The 21,749-nt window shown below is 40.4% G+C and overlaps 2 protein-coding genes across 4 annotated transcripts in view; both read right to left on the reverse strand.

Moving 5' to 3' along the window:
- Positions 1–971: 971 nt before the first annotated feature.
- The window catches only part of IYD (iodotyrosine deiodinase), a 62,290-nt gene continuing 41,512 nt past the window's right edge, over positions 972–21,749 (reverse strand). Inside the window, exons 1-6 of one of the 3 annotated variants that reach the window (XM_083828438.1) lie at positions 17,994–18,143; positions 17,558–17,701; positions 7,802–7,996; positions 5,641–5,800; positions 3,601–3,757; positions 972–1,594 (exon numbers count right to left, since the gene is read on the reverse strand). In XM_083828438.1, the coding sequence (XP_083684564.1) occupies positions 1,412–1,594; positions 3,601–3,757; positions 5,641–5,800; positions 7,802–7,996; positions 17,558–17,701; positions 17,994–18,006 (852 nt within the window). In that variant the 5' untranslated portion in view covers positions 18,007–18,143 and the 3' untranslated portion in view covers positions 972–1,411. Of the gene's footprint in view, positions 1,595–3,600; positions 3,758–5,640; positions 5,801–7,801; positions 7,997–17,557; positions 17,883–17,993; positions 18,144–21,749 lie in introns of those variants that run through there. The other 2 variants (XM_083828439.1, XM_083828440.1) reach the window with 2 other exon arrangements.
- The window catches only part of LOC310896291 (uncharacterized protein), a 33,804-nt gene continuing 30,325 nt past the window's right edge, over positions 18,271–21,749 (reverse strand). Inside the window, exons 4-5 of the mRNA XM_083828441.1 lie at positions 19,997–20,175; positions 18,271–19,744 (exon numbers count right to left, since the gene is read on the reverse strand). Of these exons, the coding sequence (XP_083684567.1) occupies positions 19,714–19,744; positions 19,997–20,175 (210 nt within the window). The 3' untranslated portion in view covers positions 18,271–19,713. The remainder of the gene's footprint in view (positions 19,745–19,996; positions 20,176–21,749) is intronic.

The following is a 21,749-nucleotide window of genomic DNA, read 5'->3' on the forward strand; positions in this document are numbered from 1 at the left end:
TGCTTGCCAGCAAAATGATCTGCCAAAGAGAGTTTTTTTTTTTTCTCATTGGGTGACAGAGACATTGACACCACACACACACACAAAAAAAAGGTACTTCTGCAAAATATCACCTCTACTTGCTTAGCTGACGACAGATCACGTTAAATGATTTCAGATAAAGTGAAGTGAGTTAACTGGAGCAATCCACAAGGAAGGATGAAGCTAATCTAGCTGGATTTGCCTGCAGGTATGTGTAACAGGGAGTGAACGTGTGTAACAGCTTCAGGAAAGGACTACTCTCTTCCAGCATTTTTATCCCACGCTGTTCACAAAAGAGGGTTGTAGGTACAGAACTGGCTACACAGACATAGCCAGCAGAAGCCTGGAGCCCACGAGAGGGCTCTGCCAACACAGGCATCAGCAACGCAAATTCCTCCAGTGCAGTAACTCTGAGCGGCGCCAGTTCAAACCTTGCCCACGGACAAGGCTTTTAGTAAGGAGCGTTGTTTTTGTGAGAAATGACCTTAAAATAGACAAAAATATGCCTGATATAATATGACATGGAGCACCCCTCATGCATTAGAGTCTGTAAAGCAGTTTAAATTTCAGAGTGTTACATGGGTCTCGTTTCAGATACAAAAAGGATAATCAGAGGGTTCTCGGCCTCTCCCAGTGGAAGCAGCAAATACAGAGGGCATGGCTGAGAGCTGCCCTGGGATCTAACTGTGCCTGCCACAGGTATAAATAAATGGCAACAAGGAAATCATTTGGATGCCTTGTTCATGCTAGATCTCACACAGCTGAAGGCGCTTGTACTAGCAGTAGTTTAAGAAACTGCTGTCTGGTATAGACAAGGCTTTTAAACTCAATCAAGTAGGGAAAACACTACTGTATATGGGAAAAATATCTTCCTCCTACACAAAACCTAACACAGTAAAGTGGAAGTAACATTCAAATAGTACACACTGATCAATAGCAAGACAACCGAGTTGATTATACCTCTTTATACCTTTAAATACAACCTCCATTAAAATTCTGAAGTAAAAATAGCTGTATAATGGTAATGACAAAAACATAAGGAGAAGACACATTCCAGTTCAAGGAAAGATTTGTCCCTACGATCCATAAGAAAAATCAAGTGATGAAGGTCATTTAAATGCTACTGTATGTATCCACTGGAAGAACTGGCTAGGTTCACTGATAATATAGCACCCGTCAAGCACACGGTGCTTGACTGCTTGCTGCTATTAGTAGAAGCAGTCACCCTGATTATTAGCACTAAAAGACATGCAGGTCTAAACAGCCAGAGCGGCAGTGACATACGAGCATGAAAGCTGGGCATCGATACACAGGAAAAGCAGCAACCAGGTCAGCGGGCTGCTGCTTACTATCTGGCAGTAGGGTGTGCTCGTTCTTCGTGGCACTGGGCTCACACGACCACCATGATGTCTTCCAGTGGCTTTCGGGTCAGCACAGGCACGGTGGCATCTCTCTTCGGATAGCCCACGGGGAGCAGCAAGAGCAGCTTCTCGTTCGCTGGGCGCCGGAGCAGCGCCCGGAGGTGGGGGCCGCAGTTGAGGGGAGTGGTGGTCACGGTGTAGAGGCCTGCGTTCTGCAGTGAGACCGACAGGAAGGGAATGAGGCTGTGAGGGAGGCTGTCTGCATCCATTACTCCTGTGAGACCTCTGCACATTTCTCTTATCGCCTAGCCCAGAAATACTGGTTTCATTACGCTCTTCTGCAGGCTTTAGAACAACTGATTTACTAATTGCCTCAATAGTACCACGAAAGATGCCTGTTTTGCGTACAGCATTTCTCCACTGCAGCAATAGCATGGGCTAATGGAAATAGCCCTGTTCTGTCTGACATATCTGTGTGTTGTACAGCGGGAGCCTGCCTGGAGCGTGCAGCATGATGGTGGGCCCGTGGCTACAAGAACCTGGGAAGCAGTTGTGGGGATATCACCGGAGTGTCATCCCATGGGGATCATCTGGCTCACACAGAGAGATGTTTTGGTTCTTGCCCTCATATAGTTGGCAGGAAGATCTCTTTGTGAACATTTGTTCCTGCTCAAGTGTAGTACCTCACAGGAATAGGGAGCACAGGCCGTGCCTCAGAATTCGTCCAGGAGTCTGTTGATATCTCTCACCATGGCCAATGTCCTGGCTTATATCAGAACCCCAGAATAAGTCTATGCATCATTCCTTCCCTTCATACAAAATCTCTCTCTCACACACACACACACACAAACAAAAACACACTAAATGCTCTTAGGTAAAAGCTAAAAGCTAAATGATCTGACAAAAAGGAAAGAGCTGACACTATCCAAAATACGACCGTGCAGCTGAGGTGCTTCCTGAGCGTTGTGCCTGTGGATTTCAGTCTCTTCCTGTATGTAATGAAAGCATCTGGGGAGTCTTTGAGATATAAAAAGCAGCCAGGGAGATTTATTCAGGCAATGTGCCTCTCATGTTAACATCTATGATCTTCTGAAGAGAAGAGCTGGTAGTGGTGGTGCTGAACGTTATGAGTCCATGGCACTGTATCCTTTAATGTTGTCAATTAACTTCTAAGAGCTGGGAAAGAGACAGCACTAAGGAGCCTAGCAGTTGGTAGGGAGCCTCAGAAGTCTCACCTGATGGTGGGCCGGCTGAGGGGAAAATGGGGCCTTGTCTCTCCTGCTGCTTCTGATTAAGGTACTAGTGACACAGTGCTGGTTCTGCCCTATTCCTTGTGCATCCTCTTTGCTCTCAGCTCTCAAGTCCCCTGTGCAGCTGCAGAACAGCCGTACCCCAGGGATGTGCATCTGCACTGCCCACCTCTCAGATTTCCCATCCTGAAGAACTTCCTAAGGAACAGCAGTGCAGGCAGGGAAATGTCACTCAGAACAGAATGCAGGAGAAATGGCAGTTCCTGGTAGGGAATTGGCCTAATAAAAGAGGTGGCAGCTTGCTGTTACCATGCTGACAGGCCAGGCTAACAATCAGAATAACTTCACTAGTTAAGCACTTGTGTGAGTGCATCAGATACATTGAGCAGAGAGGAACACTGAGAAACCACTGAGAAAATCCAATTGGTTGGTATCAAGCATGCTGAGCTTTAGAAATCAGTTCATTTTCAGAAATGCCTCCAAAAACCTGATTGAAATAGTACAGCCTGTTCTGTAAAATATGTCCCTGATATTTTTCCAGTATTGCGAACTACAATGATTTGGACTCAAGCCATTTTTTAGGGGTTACTGAAAAGATGGTGTTAGTGCAGCACTGTACAGCCATGCTTTGGTAACCTGCAGACCCTTGCTGTCCCTGCTAACATAAAGCACAAACTGCAGCTACTGACACTGTGGCAGGAGAACAGTGACAACTCTGGAAGTAAGCTGCATCACATTTTTCCTCTTGAGAAGCAGTACTGAGGATAGGAGTCACCACAGACGTGGACCTATGCAGAATAACTTTTAACCTCAAAATTAAGACACTGCCAGGAATTGGAGCAATCCAAAGAACTCATAATGTTAAAATCTAAAATGGGTTTCCTCCTCATTTGGGCAGAGTAGTTTTGGTACGTAATCCAGACCAGTATACTGACTCCCAGCCCAGCGTGCCAGTGCTGTCAACGTACCTGCAGAGCAGCAAGCAAGATGCCACAGGCAATAGAAACACTGATTTCATTGTAGTAGTGGGTCTTCTTTTTGCCATTTGGAAGCCTCCCATATACCTGCTTGAAAATGAGGATCAGATAGGGAGCAGTGTCCAAGTACTCTTTGATCCAATTTGTTCTGCAAAAGAAAAATGTTAAAGACATTTATTTTGCAACCCTTTCACTTTACTGTAAGTCACATTTACCGTTTGCAATGTTGCAGTAAAGTTACATGACAATTATAGCAGTAGGCTAAAATTTAAAACATATTCTGTATGGGGATTAAGTATTATCAGCTTAAATAGAAACATTTCTGCAAAAAGCTTGAATAGAGTTCTGAGGTTTAACACATTCCGCTGAGGAATTGATGTGCTCCCTCTGAAGAGTAGAATTGCATAAAAGTAGGAGGTAGGTCTTGACCTCTTATCTCTGAACTGGCGTCATGAGCATTTGTCCTTGAGATGATTTAATTCCTGAAATTTTGCAAACCTGCAGCTCTACCTGTTACCATCAGTGCCATTTTTCTTTTTTTTTGTAACTGCAGGGAAAACTACTGGCAGAAAATATCAAAACTACTTGGTCTAATGTCTAAACCTGAATATGTTCTCACAGCAAAAATTGCTATTCTATTTTTGGATATTTCAGCCCTGTTAGAATTTATTTTGTTCCCAATTTTCTACTGTGAGAATATATACAATAATGATGTCAGATTTAAATTTAAAAAAAGGTTTCTTTTGTACTGCTCTCACTCAAAATACAAAAAATAATTTATTTTAGTAGTTTGCATAGCATATGTTTACATAGCACAAAACCACCTGAAAAATAATAACATTATGAAACAAATAGGGTAAATTAACTCTATAAAGGTTGTGCATATGCTTTATATGACAAGCCAAGACTTACTAGATGTCTTCCAAATGTGTTTAGCTAAGCAAGTCAGGCAGTCTTTGCAGGGCATTTCAAAAAATTAAATACTGCATAATTCAACACTTGCATAGGATCTAGCCTTGGGGCTACCACAGTCAGCTGCAAAACTCTTAATAACTTTGGGAGTTTCATTGTTTGACAATCAACAGGAAAGAAATAGGACAAAAGTTCTGGAAATAAAGGCTATATATATATTAAAAAAAAAAAAAAAAGATGGTTCCAAATGCTTGGAAAAGTCTCAAAATGGAGAATATGTAATCACTTTTTACTGGAGGCAATTTTACAGATCAGACACCAAGACTTTACCAATATTTTTACATTTTTCTTTGCAATCATAAGTCTTAGAAATATCTTAAAAGTGGGAGGGAAAGAGGAAGAAAAGGATACGAGGAGAAATCAAGACGCGCCTCTTTCATCACTTCAGTTTCCTAGACTGTAGTGCTTTCAGTAAGATTCCCACCATCTTGAGAATCAAGACAAATCCATACAACATGGATGGGCGAGGTGAATATTGAATCACATATTTCATTCTTTCTCTGGTAAAATTGAAGCACACAGGTGGTGTGAGTTTTGTTTTTTTTTGTTTTGTTATGTTTTGTAATCTGTGTGTATCTGTCAGGTGCTGCATTTCACCTGACCCATAGAGCAAGGTAGCCAGAATTAAGACAAAGACAGTAAAAAAAATGTTAGCTCCTTCTGGGTGGGAGCTCCAACTTTCCTCAGACAGGAGTTTCTTCTTCCCAGATGTGAATTAGCGAAAGGACCACAATATAGGGACCCTGGCAACTCACCAGCTGGGACAGTCTCTGATCTCATCTTCCTTCTTTTTCTGTAATCAGGAAGTGGGAAATATTTACAGCTGCCCTCCTAAGCAGCACCAGAAAACTGGGGAGAGTTTAAGGAGCACAGACTTGAAAGAAGATTTTTAAAATAAGATTCTTTTTAAACTGAGCTGAATGTTTTCAGAGGTTTTTCCTCTTCCTGAAAATATGTGGAAGAAATTCAAAAAGACAAGCATGATCAAAACCTCTCAATACATTCTTTTCTAGACCAAAACACAATTTCAAACCCCTTAGCCACTTGATTTTTTCATACCTTAGTCTCTTCAGGTCATTAACCCATTTGTCTCCCATCCTTTTTTTGTAGTTTATTTCTTCTTCTTCTTCTACTATCTCCCGAATCCTATGTTTTACATCTGGATCCTGCACCACCACAAAGGTCCAGGGCTCAGTGTGCGCTCCACTGGGTGAAGTACCTTGGTACAAGAACAATGATGAAAAAACACTTGGCACGGTGATGAGTGAGGGTGTGCGGTGAAAGATATCAGCTCTTCTTTGTGGGCTTTCAGACTGGCCATCAAAGCAATGGGAAAGCAAGCTGATGAGCTGGGGAAATAAAGGACTGAGATAAGTTTTGGCAGGCAGGCTACACATTTGTTTCTCAAAGAATGTGAAGTCCCAATCAATGACAGATTAGTCCTTTCAGGTAGCCATCTTACAGGAAGGAAACGTTAGGGATTTGTAAAAATTCCTTTGTGGTTCTTTATGATGAGGCAATTTGACGATGCAGTAATGTTAATGCAAATATTATACCCAAAGCAACACATCGTCTGAATATGCCACCAACTCTGAGAAATGATTTTAGCTGAAGGGCAAAGCTAATGGCTTTCAGGGAAACACAGCTAACGAACCATCCGCAGGAATCTGTTGCTGGCTGACAACGATGAGGAACTGCACAATGCGGACATCTGCCATATAGCACACAGGTCTGCATTTGTTGTCCCAAAGACAGCTGGTGCACGTAGGTGTGCACATATTAAATCTGCACTTGCTCATTCAGCCCTGATCATTACACACCAACACTATCAGAGAATATTTTAACTGCCTAACACACGAAAGCCAGAAGCTGAAGAACACAGTTATCTGTACTAGCTCACAGAGAAATAGGCTAAGGACATTGTTCAGGTCTCTCTAGACCCTCATAAACATTCTAAAAATATGTGAAGGTCTTGAATACATATTATATTTGCTTATGTAAGCACTGATTTCAGCCTGAGAAGCACTGAATAAGCAGCTTGAACTACCTATCTCTTATATTAAAATGTGTTTGTATCAAGAACCTCATCTCTCTTCTGTTTTGGATAAGAACTGATGACATTTCTCTTTTGCTTTTTTTTTTCTTTTCCTCTGCACAGCCCAAAGCTTTCAGGGTTACAAAGTACTTCGTCTGCACTCCAGGCTTGTTCACTTTGCTGCATTTGCCAAAACATGTTCAGTGTTTTAATGACTCCCAGCTAATTAGAGGAAGATGGAGACTCATTACAGTGCTGTAACAAAGCTGCTTACAGTTTTTAAAGGGAAAATAATGCACCTCAAATGCTAAGAATCTCTTTATTATTAATCCTACTAGAGGCTATTGAATTTTCCTGTAAGGCAGCCTGTGAATATTTCGCTATACTAACAGTGACTGGTTCACAGAATAAGAGAAATAATGAGGGTCGAATCCAATACTGGCTGAAGTCAATGTTATTAAAGCAGAAATGAGATTAGGTGAGGACATTACAGTAATGATTTGAAATACAAGTTCTCAAAAAAAATGAAAATTCATATCTGATCCTTAAGCAACCTCAATCAGGATCCTCAGCATAACACTCCGGTCATATAATAGGGGCCTGGCACTGATGCTGAAAGGACTGGAAAAGTTGTTTTGTTCTCAGACCAAAACCTTTTTCCTATAATAATCCTTAACCATTTATGTCATCCAAAATGCTTCACATAGCTGGGACAATTCGTCTGGGGAAAAACAGCGACAACAAACACGTGACAATATCATGATGAATGAAATTTTAAAGTACGTGAAGTACACATGATTTGACACTTCTGAGAGAAAGGACTTCAGTGTTTATATTTGAAAGATGTTTCACTGAACTGTATTTAAATTTTAGTTTTAAAAAGATCTTCTAAAGCTTAAAACAAAAGATTTTGTTTCATGCTGTTGAAATGTTCTCTTTACATTTTGGGTGCACTGAAAATACAAAAGAATTGGAAATGCTCCAAACTAGTCCCCAACATACAGTTGTTCAAGCTGAGTAATTTTCAAACAATCAATGGGTGCTTACTTATTGTGGCTCCAGGTGGAGTCTAGAAAGACCATAATCCAAGCGCCAATTCCCTTGGTTTTTCCATATCACTTTTAAGCAGTTGAGCAGCTATGTTGAAGCCTTTTTCTTTCAGACCTTGAACTGCTCAGTACCCACCTGCTGTTCTGATGACATTATCGATAACCTCCCTGGGGACCGGCTCATCACTGAGAAACCTGACAGACCTCCTCTTATTGAGAAGTTCATAAAAGGCCTGTGACCTTTTAATCATTTCAGCCTCAGAGTAGCGGTCCGCAAAGAAGGGGACATGGGCAACATTTTCATCAAGTCCTTGCCACTCTTCATCAACCTCTGCAAGAAAATAAAATTGGTTAGGGATTTTTTTTGTTGGAGAAAGCTGTTTATATCTTTGGCATTCTCCACTGTAATGCACTTTGGCCTGCATTGGCATACACTGCATTTCTACGCTACTGGAAAGCCAAAGTCTGAGGTTCCAGTTGACACAACTCATTGATCCCAAGCTCCAGCTACTGAACAAACACATTGTTTAAATACCAAGAGGCAGGAGGGTCCTGGCTGGCTGTAGCCAAGTGCTATCTAGGAAGAAGTTACAGCCTTTTGTACTTCTGTCTGCAGGTGTGCCTGTAAAAGTAGGGTACAAGCTGAAACAGTAGTGAAAAGGTACTTTTCTCAGTAAGCAAATGTGAACATGTATGTGCATCCCCATGCAGTCTAGTAAGAAAAAATACCAGTCAAATTACTGAAGTTGAGAGGGCCTAACTACTGAGATGTAAAATTTCCTCTGAAGAGCTGAATGTCAGCTTCTTCCTATATTTATGTTTCATAGCAGAAGCATTACAATCTAGGCTCTGTGCAAATGTGACTTTGTGGTTAAGTTCTTTGGTTTCACAATACTTTCAGCATAAGGGGAAATGGCATCTATACTTAGGATAACAACATATCAAATGCAGGATATCGTGTTTCTTGTCTTTAATTTAAGAACTCAAAATGGTTCCTCATTTCACTGAAAGCTGTCCCTTTGGCTTTCTTATACCATAAAATGAATCTTCTGTTGTCTCTGAAATTTCTTATTTCTCCCCTGCATTCCTAGAATCAGCAAGGATAACATTTTTTGCAACTATGACATGGAAGTTAAAGCCATTTAAATTTTGCATTTCTGCTAGTCAATAGTATTGAGCAATCTGCTACAAAGGGCTGAGTCAGGAAAAAGTATTCCAGTTCTTTTTCGGTTGCAATTAGGCTGTTATTCCAAAATCACAGCAATCTGCAGTGCAAATTCAAACAGCAATTACTTCTGTGTTTTAGTAGTATGCAGTTGCCTTAGAGACCAGGCTGATCTTTTTGTCCACCTTATAATCAGCAGTGAAATACTAACAAAAGTGGCTTAGCATGTGTGAGAGGCTGCAATATACCCAGTTTCATATGTTGAATCTAAAGAGTGATTCTGGACCCCGAACAACATAAATTTCATTTTACATACAAAGTAGTTACCCAGAAAGTTTGTTCCTTTTAGCATTTCATGCCTGCATTAAGTCAAGTCTGCAAGAACCTGGCTCTGGGATAATGGGAAGCAGAGACCAGATGTAAAAATTATTTTTGTGGGAATCTTGCACATTCAAACTGAAAAGAAGGAAGAAAATGGCTCTTCCTAGCATTCCCTTTGAGTTTTACACTTAGTCCAGTAAATTATTCATTATTCAATAGCAATTAACTCCTAGAACTTGCTCTTTGCTAGGGTTCTCTTCACCTTCTCTTTCAGAAACTTTCACGCCCTCTTTTTTGCTGTCCCTCCTCCACAATCAGTGAAGGTAATACCACTGGATTACAGAGGCTATGTTTACACTAGCAAGTAGTGTGATGCAACACAAGTGGGTATGTCAAGAGAAAGAGCTTCTGCCAAGGACCCGGTGTTCAACGCTGTACATGTTTTAGAGCTGTTATTCTGCGGGAGGCCTAAGCTGTTCTAATGAATTGAACATCCATCAGTAGCTGGAGCACTCCAAGTGCTTTGGGGGAGCACATCTGTGGTTTACTTTTATTCTGAAGTAGTCCAGTTTGCTTATTACAACAGGGAATCAGATGTGAACCAAAGAAGTGAAGACAATAAGGAGATTCCCTTGAATCTGATCTAAATGCTTTATCCATATTTGAACACACAGGTGCATCCAAAAATCCTTTCTCTAGCCCAAATAAATTGTTTTTCATATTCCTTAACACATGCTTCTCAAAGAAAAAGGTGGGCACCACGTCAGAAAGCTGGTAAATACAGGTATGTTAGGACAGGTTGGCCCCACTCCCCCTGCACCAGCAGGACTAAAAAGGGAAATGTAAAAGTAAAAAACCTTCCACAGACATAAGCTAAGACAGTGATCGCTGACAGATGAAGGATTTGAGAGAAGAACTGATGAAACCAAAATGTATTAAACCCTAAGGGAAAAAACAAGGAGCTGCTGGATAGCAAATCAGCAACCCATTCTGACTTGTCTGAGGACTGTCTTGCCAGTAGAGAAATTCAGAAGGTGTCTCATTAGGAATGATAAATGTATCATTGTTCAGTGTAGTAACTCATTAGCCCTACCTGTCCACCATGTGTATTAGCCAATGCATAATTGCTTTGTAGTCTTAAGCTGTATATACGTGGACTTGAATCATGTGTTGTAAAAGTGACCCAGAGGGGGAAGGTTACACAGACAGAACGCTCTTTCTCAGGCCCATTGATACAGACAGGACAGAAAAACATGCTCTGAGTGCATGAATTCTCCTGAAGGCTTTTCTTGAAGGTCCTATGGGCCTGGAAGATGGTTTGCATACTGCAGCTGGTCTCTCCAAATTCGTCTTATGTATAGTGGTTGTTCTACTACAATCAAGATACTCGTTGCCAAACTAAGATTTAACAATAACACTGACTGAAACATGTCTTAATTTTATCTATGGGCACGTATGTAAGAGGATTTTCTACATAGGTAAAAAGATTTTTATGAAAACAAAACAAAAAAATCCCTTAAATCAGCTGAGGTTGTACATGTGTATCAGAAGGCAGAATCTGACCAGAAAACTATACTGAAGTAGGTATCGCAATACTGTCCTGGTGAAAATTTCAGGTCAAACTACACTACTTGTGTTCATATCAGCATGCTGTAGTGATCATCCCTACCCATTTCTCAAGCTTACAAAGTTGAGTGCCCTGGGAAATAGAAATAGACTATTTCTATTCTATTCTAGAATAACTTAGAAATAGTCAAATAAAAACTTAATTCCAGGACCCAAGAGTTCTTATGTGCTCTCACTGTTTGCTTTCTTCTAATGAGGTTTTATCAAAGTTCAGAAAGCAGGAACTACTTTCAATGCTTTGTACCTTTTTATTCAGCCACTGATGGAGGAGGCTAACCTTGGCTCCTAAACTAATCCATGTCCTGCTTGGTCACCTCTTTTTCTACTATTATTGCAAAACCATCAGAAATCATTCTGAGTCATAGATAGTGGGACTGGTCCACAAACTACTGAAACCTTTACAAAAGAGGTTTGTCAAATGGGAGCAAAGGCTGGAGGAAATTTATGTAATCTATCTGATTTTGAAACACAAGGAGAGGAACATCAGGTAGATGATAAGCCATCAATACGTACATAAATGTTGAAACACAGAAGGATGAACAGCAAGGATTGTTGAGTCCAGCTCCCTTGAAGCCCTGGATATTTTAGAGTAATCAATTGCAGTATAAGTTCTAAGGACTACGTTTTTAAGCTTCTCTATCTTCTCTCCATCAGTTTTATAGAATGGACAGAACACTCTAGAACTGGGATTTAGCAGAAAAATTTTGTTCAGGTTTCTCACTTAAAAAAAGACATGACATGGAGGGAAAAATCAGGGTGCAGCAACAATAGCAGTACCTGCTTTGACATGTTCAGGAAATGAATTAATAAAATTAGGGAATAATTCATGTCGTGGTAGATTGCAAAGAAATACAAAAGTAGCATGGCTAAAACAAGTCATATTTGAATCAGACCACATCTTTAAGAGAGAGTTGCCTCAACTGTGTCATTGTTATGAAGTATATGGTGGAAGCACAGCTTGCTAGGTACAAACTGAAGAGGAAATACTATGACAATACTAGAAACCAGTCTTCCCAGCTGAACCACTGAATACCTTTATCAAATAACCTGTTCTTTTCATGATGCGGTGACTATCTTAGCTTTGGTTTCAGTGAGAGGGGATGACATTCTAAAAAAATGTTTTTTAAAAATCTCTACACTGAGATTATCAGTTCATTCAATTTAATTGACTAAATGGCAAGTTAAGGAAAAGTAAGTCTCTAACTTGGGGAAAATGGGGAATTAAATAAAAATGAGTTGGAGAACTCAGATTGAAGAACTTGGAGATCAGAAATCAGGGAGATTTGGCATTTCTTTAAATCAGAGATATAAAATTCATCTTACATGTAAATGGTTGAATAAAAATATCAAATAAAATATCTATAGGCAACTAGGAATGGAAGAAAATTATTAGTTAGCACAGAAAGTAAAACTTTGTAAGTTAGAAAGTATAAAATTTGAAGTATTACCTACGGTCAAGCTGAGTTAAATTTTATGAGGTTTGTTTGCATGGATTTTTTTCCTTGTAAGCAGAAGAGAAGAAAAGCAGCTGCTGTGTGGCTAAGATGGTTCAGCATAATATTAGTGCAGCAAAAAAATGAATATATTTTCAAAAATCTTGAACTTGGGGCAAAGGTGAGGTGACTAGTGAGAATTAAAATATGAGAAGCATCTTATCTAAACTCAAGTTTTGTAAGCAAAAAAAAAAAATCTGCATGCACTCAAAATGGGAATACTGGATGAGGCAGGAGAAGAACCTAGAAATGAGAGAACTGATGTACAAAATCAAAGCTCTCCTGGAAATATTCTTTTTAATAAATTTATCTATTATTTATTCTTTTCTACCATGTGTCTACCATTCATTCTTAGCAGTTAATCTTATCCATATGCTAAGCTAAAATCATTATCAGCACCATCTGCTTAGTGCATGCTCTTTGTATCTTTAATATCTATGTTTGGACATATTTCTGTCTGTATGGTCACGTTATATGATACTACAAATGTCTTGTTTACATCTCTGTGTATTCTATCGTTTGATGGACAACAGACATCCTGCTAGTCAGTCTATTATCTTGTTAACCACATTATCAAAATTCCCATCAATTCAGTTCTGTTGTGCATCTACAACAGTCATCAGGCTTCCTGCTTTTTGAGCAAATCTGAAATGATTTTGGCTTAGATATCCTAAGTGAAATCTCATAGTAGAAGTGCTATTTCTCTACCAGAAATTCCACTCTGGATAGATTTTAGGATGATGTTTGTGTTGTTCCCAGCATTTCACATGGAAACTTACAAACAGCCTACAAATCATGTAATAAATTTTCCCTGTTTGTAACAAAAATTCTTACTATGAGTTCCAAATAAAGTAAACTCACATTGAGTACAATGACATCTTACCTCATTTCTGTTGGCCACTTTTTTTACTCACACTGATAGTTCTCTGTGTTATTGGCTCCTTGTATTCTATGTCATTAAGAAATTTCACTTGTACATCCTTGGTTTTATGAAAGGATACAAGATAATATTAACGATTGGTCTTAAGACCAATCCTTGAGAAAGCTCACTAGTAACCTCAGTCTAGACTGAAGTGTTTGCTTTCCAAACCAGTTCTTTCAGTTACTTCTCTAAGGAATTGCTTCCTAAATTTAGAATTCCTCTTCCTATCCTCTTTTCCAGTGTAAAGATACAACGTATAGGAACGTAATTAAATGCATACAAAGAAAGGCTGTGGATTTTTGGACCTAAAGTGCTGGGCAACTGACAGTGTGATTTTTTGCTTGATTGATGGCAGACTGCTACTTAATATGCCACTACAGGAATTCCAGTAATTAATCCAATCCTGAACTAAACGTGTCACTAATGGGAAGCTAAAGGAGATGGAGTGCCTTACTTGTGGGATATAAGTAGTTGTTAGCATGCTGACCCTCAAAATCCCAAGATTTAGTCAGGGATCTTAACCAAAAGAAGTGTCAAGTGGGAAAGACAGACTTTGGAAGAAAGAAGTCAGGAACAAAATATTGTGAAGAGGACTTGAAGCTGTAATATAGTTGCAGAAGGTTTCTTAAGATTTTCAGAGGAATAGAATGGCTGTTTTAACCAGTAAATGGAAAGCTGAGGATGAATCTGATTTCTGTCTCTAAACCACAGGAGTGTTATACTCCAGGTCTGGAAATGTAGCATTGGAACTACTAAAAGAAGATGGAACAAGAAAAAATGGGTATAGACTACTATTAAATAAGCTTAGGCAGGCAGGCAGGAGAGGATTTTTAACCCATGGCATGAAGTTCTGGAATAGCCTTACAGCAAGGTATTGAAATGGGATCAGTTTTCGAGTTCAGTCAGCTAATGGCAAAGACCAGAGGTGTGTGCAGCAGCAAGGAAATAAACACAGTGATGCACGATGTCCATGTAAGTCTTGTGTTCTTAAATGACACAAAATATGAACTGTAATTAAATTTGAAAAATAAATTGATACTGTCTCATTCGTGTCAGTATTATCATTATTAAAATATATAGGGAACCTTTGAACTTGAGAAGAGGAAAAATACTTCTAAGCGGGAGAGGCCTATTGTAAAAAGTACCATAAGCAACAAGCACTGAACTCCAAGAAGAGATGGAATATTTAGGCCTTTGAACATTGTTTTATACTCCCTATGAACATCACCAAGTGAAGTCCCCACAATTAAATACACAGCAATAAAATGCCTTTGCTGATAATCTCTGCAACTGACCCCCAGAGTAATAAGGGTGTAAATAAAATTCATTCTGATCCTCCACACCACTGTAAACTGGGTCTGTATTTACCTTATCCATCAATTGTATTGATCTGAATATATGACCCAGAAACTAACTTATGTTTGTTCCTGATTTGAGCCGGGTGTATTGTAGTAATTAACTAGGGAAGGATGTGATTTCAGAACGAATGTACACTAAGCTCCCTGGCCTGAATAATCTGCCAGAACTCCTCTTTGCAACAATCTAGATCTAACTGTATAAACCTGAAGCAGTGGGAGACCAGGTACCACCACTTTGGGACCAGATGCCCACCACTAAGAGAGACCCCCTGTGATTCATGCTTCAAGACAAGGCTGAAGGAACATGTTTTTGAGATGTGTCTAACTGGTAATCAGACAAGGCCTGCTATAAGACATGGCCACGGATACAGACCATTCCTACCAATCTGCAGCACAACAGTCTCTAGTTCTGGATCTCATAAATTAAGGAAAAAGATACAGGACAGATGGGTATGCAAACAAATCTGAAGTACTGCCAGCTAAGGCATTAAACAAATAGACTGATTGAATGCTTGCCACTTAACCAAAGACCTGGGTTTCTGCTCCGACAAACATCCTTCTCTTCAGCTGCTGAAAGCGTAACAGAGACAGACTTGGGAGCACTTGGTCCTACCCCTTCTTCCATTAAGAGGCTCTACTGAGCCTGACCAAGCAGATCAGCTAATTACACCTAACGCTTTATTTCTCAAAGGTATGCCCCTCTCAGGGAAAACATCCCCTGCTGGTGCCACTTGAAGGGAGGTTCACAAGGCTGATGACGCTCGAGCAAGCTCAGTGCCTTTCTTACAGACCTGAAGAGCACAACTCGCCCCTTGCAGTGAGTGTTCCAGCACTGTAAGAGGGCTGTGCAGGGTCGGACTTCTTCATTCCCTTGGCAAAGTGCCCTTTGGTCACAGCCAAGCATCAAAAGACTTGGTCTTTGGCTGCATTTTCCTACTAGGGGGCTGTTCAAAATTCAGCTTGTTTACCCAAAGCAACCCTAGTCTTAGACAAGGACTTAAAAATGCTTCATCTCCTCTAACTCAATTTTTAAATCAAATTCTCTTCAGAGGAACTTTGTCTTAAAGCACAAGCCCACTTGAGACATTCAAGTAGAAATGAGTTTTTTAATAAAGATACATTCGTAAACTAGTAGAATTTGTAAGACGGGTAAAATATTCTGTACTGTTAAGAAAAACTGTTTACATTCCATGTTTACATTTTGGCATCTACTGTAGTCAGTGAAAGTTTTAACACTGACAACAAGGTGAATATGGTTTGATCTTTTATTATAGCAGTAGCAGAGTAACAAATCCCTTCCAAGGTGGCCATATGCTCTCCTCACTTAGGCTGGGCTTTTTCCTGCTGAAGAAAAATTTCCCCAAGCATGGTACAATTACTTTATTTTATCTGGAGATAAAGGACATGTCTGTTTTGCAAAGATGTTGGCTTTGAATCAAATAGCATTAAGGGAAAGATGATTATTTCTTGTTAAAAGCAACATAGCAAGAAAGCCTAATTTACTGTTGAATTATAAGGTACATTGAGAGAGGTTTTATTTAAACAAAATCTCCTTTTAACAAGAGCATAGATGTGTATCTACCTGTCAATTTTTGTAAGCAATTTTAAACTAGTACAGCTTTGAATTTAGCACCTGAATAAAAGATAGGGGGAAAATAAGTCATAAAAGAATAACATTTTATATGTGGAGCTGCGGCACTGAGGCTCCTTGTTAAGTGCTAATAGGTTTGCTTATTTAAAGGATCTAAATGACTGTAGTCAGAGATGTCACAATGATAATTCATAGATTTTTTCACTTGAACTACCCACAGGAAGTTTAATTTGCAACAATTTAACTGAACTAGTAAACAATTAGACAAAGGAAATATGGGATTTTTTTAATAGAAACTCTTTTGCATCGTATAAAGGAGGGTAAAACACATGAACAAACTTTTAAGCAAAAGTTGTATATTTGGGAAATAACATGGTTTAAAAGGTTCCAATTATCAACTATTTCTGGAAACTGATACACAACAGTAACTCAAACTATACTGAACATTAAGAAATAGAGAGAACTAATGGTTCTCAGAAATTGGTGTATGACAGAAACCACAAGATTCAAGATTCCAAGAAAATAACTTGGAGAATGTGTCAAAAAAAAAAAAAGTCTTTAAAACCAGTAAAACAGTTGTGTTAACTGCAAGTTTAAAGATTTTATAGGAATAAATGAAGGGAACTCATGTAGGATAGTCAGGAAGCAAAAAGAAGGAATGCTATATCTAATGCTCATGCTTTTGTCCAAGCTGAGCATCAGAAACCACTACTGCAAAAAAGGCATTCAATATACTGTTTCAAATATGCAGTTGAGTGATCAGAGATTACCACAATCACTACATTTTATTCTAAAATATTTGACTCGGCATACCTCCAGAATGATCCCAGTGCTAATCCAGCTAAAGCTCTTGTGGACACTCACAGAAGTCACAAATCGAAGACTTTTGTAATACTGTAACAAACTGTAACAAACACATTTCCATATTTTCTGGGGGTGCTGAGATCAAACAGGTACTGTGCCATGTAGCTCTAGCAGGTAAAGTGGAATGGGGATGTCTACAAAGTCAGCCTGCAGGCAGAAACTTTCTGCTCAAATCCTTTCTTACCTCACCCTAATGAAGCCTGGAAAGAGGCTGGGGGGACTTTAGCAGCAATCCCCTTATTTTCCTACATTCCCCACATAATTCCTCACAGGTCTGAGATCCACTGGGTACAGGGCAGACAGTGGACTTTGGAAATGCATTTTAATCTTGCACTCTGACCTGCAGACTCTGGAGGAAACAGAGATTTAAACCAAGAGGGAGACAACACCAGGGCAGCCTCCTTCCACCCAGCTGACACGCTCAGGGCGCAGCAGCAGCACAGCTCTATGCATTTCCATCACAGTGGAGAAGTCTAGAGGCTTGCACCTCTGTTCATATCAGCAGACAAATTCAAACAACAGAATTGCTCAGCTGGATAAGATTTTTCTTACCTTCTTCCTCTACAGGGTGGTCAGTGCCATCTTTTAAATCTTCATCTACCCATGGGCGAGACACGGGCTTGCTTTTAGTCTCACGTTTTTCCTTCTCTCCATCAGACTTCTTCAGTATTACCCCAATCAAAACACATATAATGGCTATAAAGACTGGGGTTAGGGAAGAAAAGAGTGCCATGCCTACAGAAACATGGAGACTTCCTTCCAGGTTCAGGTTCCTCTCCTGAAAAGGAGAGGATGAAATGGGAAGAGCAGGAGGGCAGCAAGCAGGAAGGGGTGGACCCAAGCTTCACTCCTCAATCCTATCCCACTTCTACTTTCCAGCCACTGCCCCCACAGCCTCATCTGCGATGAGCTTCTGCTATTAAGCAGACCCAGATTTAGCTATTTTCTGGAAAGAAACTGTTTGGAAACATCAAGCAGAGGCACTGACCTTGTACAAACATATAAATGCTGACAAGTACAACATAAATAAATAAATAAGATCTTCCGGATTCCCAGACTGAGTAGAAACACTTCTCCCCCTTATTTTTTTTAGTTACGGTGATCCCAGTAATCCTACTTCTAACAACAAGTATGAATAAGTACCAAGTGGGAATGTGACTTTTAAAAACTGATGGCATCTCTTCAATGTTTAACTCACTGTACTTAGTTGTATCACGTGAACCCCAGGAAATCAGAATATCACAAAGTGAATGCGAGCTTGCAGTGCCACCCTTGGCTGGATAAACTGGTCAATACCACAGATAACTAAAGCAGTAGCATTACCTCCGTGTGAAGCATGAAGGAGATCAGCCACAGAACCCTCTGTCTGTTCTGGATGTTTGGGGGGAAGAGAAAAGAATTCAGGGAATAATCTGAGGGCTGGAAATCTATGCTGTGGTGAATTTTTAAACTGTCATTCAGCTATTTTACCAAAGGAAAGGTTAAAAGGTGATAGAATCCTAATCCAAGAATGGCCAGTGTCTAAGGACTTAACCCATTTTTTCCTCAGTCAGCTGCTTGGGAACTGAAACAACACAGCAGCACCGAGTTGGTGCCTTTACCTGAGGCTCCTGGGCCGTGCTGGATGACAAAAGGCCGGTGGGTGCTGAGGGGCGTGCTGGGGAGCAGGCTGCAGGCACTGACTAGCACCCAGCGGCTGTTTCAGCACCGGCTAAGCACCAGCCCTGCCAAGCCTTATCTCCTGCTGCTCGGGGCCAGCTCTGAAGCCTCTGCAAGTTAATCTGCATTTTGGATAAGCCCACCCAGGGTAAGCGAGAGCAGTCTGTGGAGATGGTGTGCCCCCAGGCCCTGGCATGTCATGCACTGCAACCTGCACTGTCCTGCCTAGGGCAACCCGCTTGTGTCGGTGTGGAAACCTGAGTGCACAGGGGAGACAGAAGTTGGGATACACACAGGTTTCACCCTGGCAAGTTCTCAGTCTATATCCTCACCACTCACATCTCTCGGCCTACTGGTTTTGCAGCGCTGAGCACACCCTTGCTGGTCCCGCTAGACACCGCTGTCCCAAAGGCTCCCTGCTGTCCACTCCCTGCCTTCCCATGCTTCAGCAAATGCTGCCAGCTGCCCAGAAGAAGGGTCTGTGGGTCAGGAAGCACAGGGTAAAGACCAGCCTGGTGCACAGGAAGAGGAACGTGTGGCCATACCAGCAGGCGATGCATGATGGCAGTCTGGCTGATGGTCTGATCATGTATCCTCTTTTAATACAAGCTCCTCACCACACTTTGCAGGCCAAGCAAACTGCCGAGCTATGCATATGTTCTCTAGATGTACTTGGAGGCAAAATGAAACTGCCTCACAGCTTGTACCCAGGCTGGGCTTTCCCAGCTCAGAAACACAATAAATACATCCATGCTGTTCCAGGGTGTCCTACCCCAACAGGCAGTCCCTGCGTCCAAGATAGCTGGTGGTCCTTCCAGGCAGCGTGTGGGATCTGTGTAAGAAGGGCGTCCCTCAGAACCAGCCAGATGTGTGCATAAATCCATCAGAGATCAAATAAAGAGGACATGCAAAAGTCATGCTTAGGTTGCTATCTAATCCAGCAAAATTGGCAATAGATTGTCACCTGCCTCTGATTAAAAGGGTAACCTGCTTGAAAACGCAAGCTGTGAATTTTTTCTTCTGCTTTCTCTATACAGGTGTGACCTGGATTACCGGCTTGGATCATTGATCCTTGGTCGCCTGTAAAATAAATAAATAAATAAAATTTGCACTGTGCCGGAATAGAAATGTGGGGGGAAAAAAAAAAAAGAAAAAGAAAAAGAAAAAAAAAGTTTAATTTATCCTCTATCTCCTTGATTTAGAGCAGATATTTAAATTCATTTGTCCTGCCTGCCAGCCATCCAGTCAAGGAGAGAGATATTTCATCTAATGCCAATTAGAAACATCAAATTTGTTCATGTGAGTAGCAAGGGACCTACAGTTTCAACCTACACATTTTCGACAGCCTCCTGTACAGCAGGGCAGGAAAGAGGAATGCAGTCTGAATGGCACCGACTGTGTCTCTCCCACAGGGAACATATTCTTATTAACCTTGAATATTCGCATACATATAAATTAGTATCTGGATGCTTTGCAGCTGAGAATCCATCCTGCAGAGAGACAGGTCCATGCTGAAAGAGAGAGGGAAGCAACACAGAAGGCTGAATATTATTGTTTAAAATAACTACCTCTATTTGCAATGCTGGGAACTTTATAATCTCTCACTTGTCTGGAATAACTTTGACTTTCTTAGAAGTGATGAGGTATTATTTTTTCTCTTGCAGAGCAGAGAAAGAAAGAAAGCTAAATAAAAGTCCCTTTAGTATTAACTTAGGCAAAGTCTGCATTTGATGTTATACATTCAAGGCCATTAATTTGAACTTTAGCCCCACAGAAATCCCACAATACCATGTTTTATTAAAATTTGATTTAGTTTCAATAACTCCATGCTGCAGACATTCAAAATATAAACATGGCGATGCTCTGAGGAACTGTGGGAAGGGGTGGGTGGAAACAGTCAATTTTTATATAGTAGATTTTCATCATTTTTCCTAAATGCACTGTTGGATTTTCTTCAATCCAAGCTCTATATAAGTATAATGATTATTATCATTACCAGTTCAAGCAAATTTATTATGATTATCTCTTCTGTTCTATTGTAAGCCCTGAAGCCTAGCAGATGGATTTTTATTTTTTTTTTGAGTTGCAAAAAAATAAGGAGATACACTACAAATACCCCTACTCCTAAGAATTAATGAAGCTTTTCTGAAAGGTTGGAAAGAAGATAGAATTTTTAAATAGAAATACAGCTATTGCAGACACCAAAGTACTCAAGTATTATTGCATTAAATCCATATAAACACTCTTAAAAGATACAAACCATCATACTAAAAGCTTTTGGACCAAAAGCTTTTTTTATGTATTTCCTATTCTGTGCTTAGTTGTCGTTCTGGAGAAATAAATACATTCAAATACGGCCTTTTTTTTTTTTCCAAGCAAACAGGTGTAACGAGCAGATGTCACACATAGGCTGAAACCATATATGTGTATGATGGCACAGCGCAGTGTGTTATCTCTGCCCTAAGCTAGTGTGACTCCACTTGCGAGGGCTGTGGGACTGCCTGACTACGTCTGCTGTTTCACCCTTCTCTTGGAGGTGCACTGAGTGACAGCAAAGCTACCTATCAGCACCCAGCCCTTTGGATATTTCCCCCCAGTATTTCCGATCATCACCATGACCTTGGTGCACCCTTCTCAATTTGCTGTGGGGAGTCTTAAGGCATTGTTATGGGATCGACTCATGGCTAGGCTTGGACAAGGTTTTTGCTGAATTCTTTTATGAATATGTCCATCTAACACAGGCAACAGATGTAAATGATAGGAGAGTCTCCAAATGCTCAAATTATCAATGAACGTGTTACCTGTATGGGCTGAATGCAGGCTACATAAAGGCACAGAGGCAGAAGGGAAAGAGACTGAGAACAGCCAGGCAGAACCAGAACCATCTGCTCCCACAGTCTCTCCTACCTGTGTTTTCCTAACAGTGCTTTCTTGGAGAGCTTTAACTTGGAAAGATATATGGAAGGAGGGACCACTTCATGCAGTCCTCAGCCATCTCATTTGTACTCATTTTCTACCTTTCTTTGGCCATGGACAGACACAGGCTATAGCAGAAAAAAAATGCTAACAGGGAATAGAATTTTCT

Source organism: Anser anser (assembly GCF_964211835.1).
Source record: "Anser anser genome assembly, chromosome: 3".
Classification (NCBI taxonomy): domain Eukaryota; kingdom Metazoa; phylum Chordata; class Aves; order Anseriformes; family Anatidae; genus Anser; species Anser anser.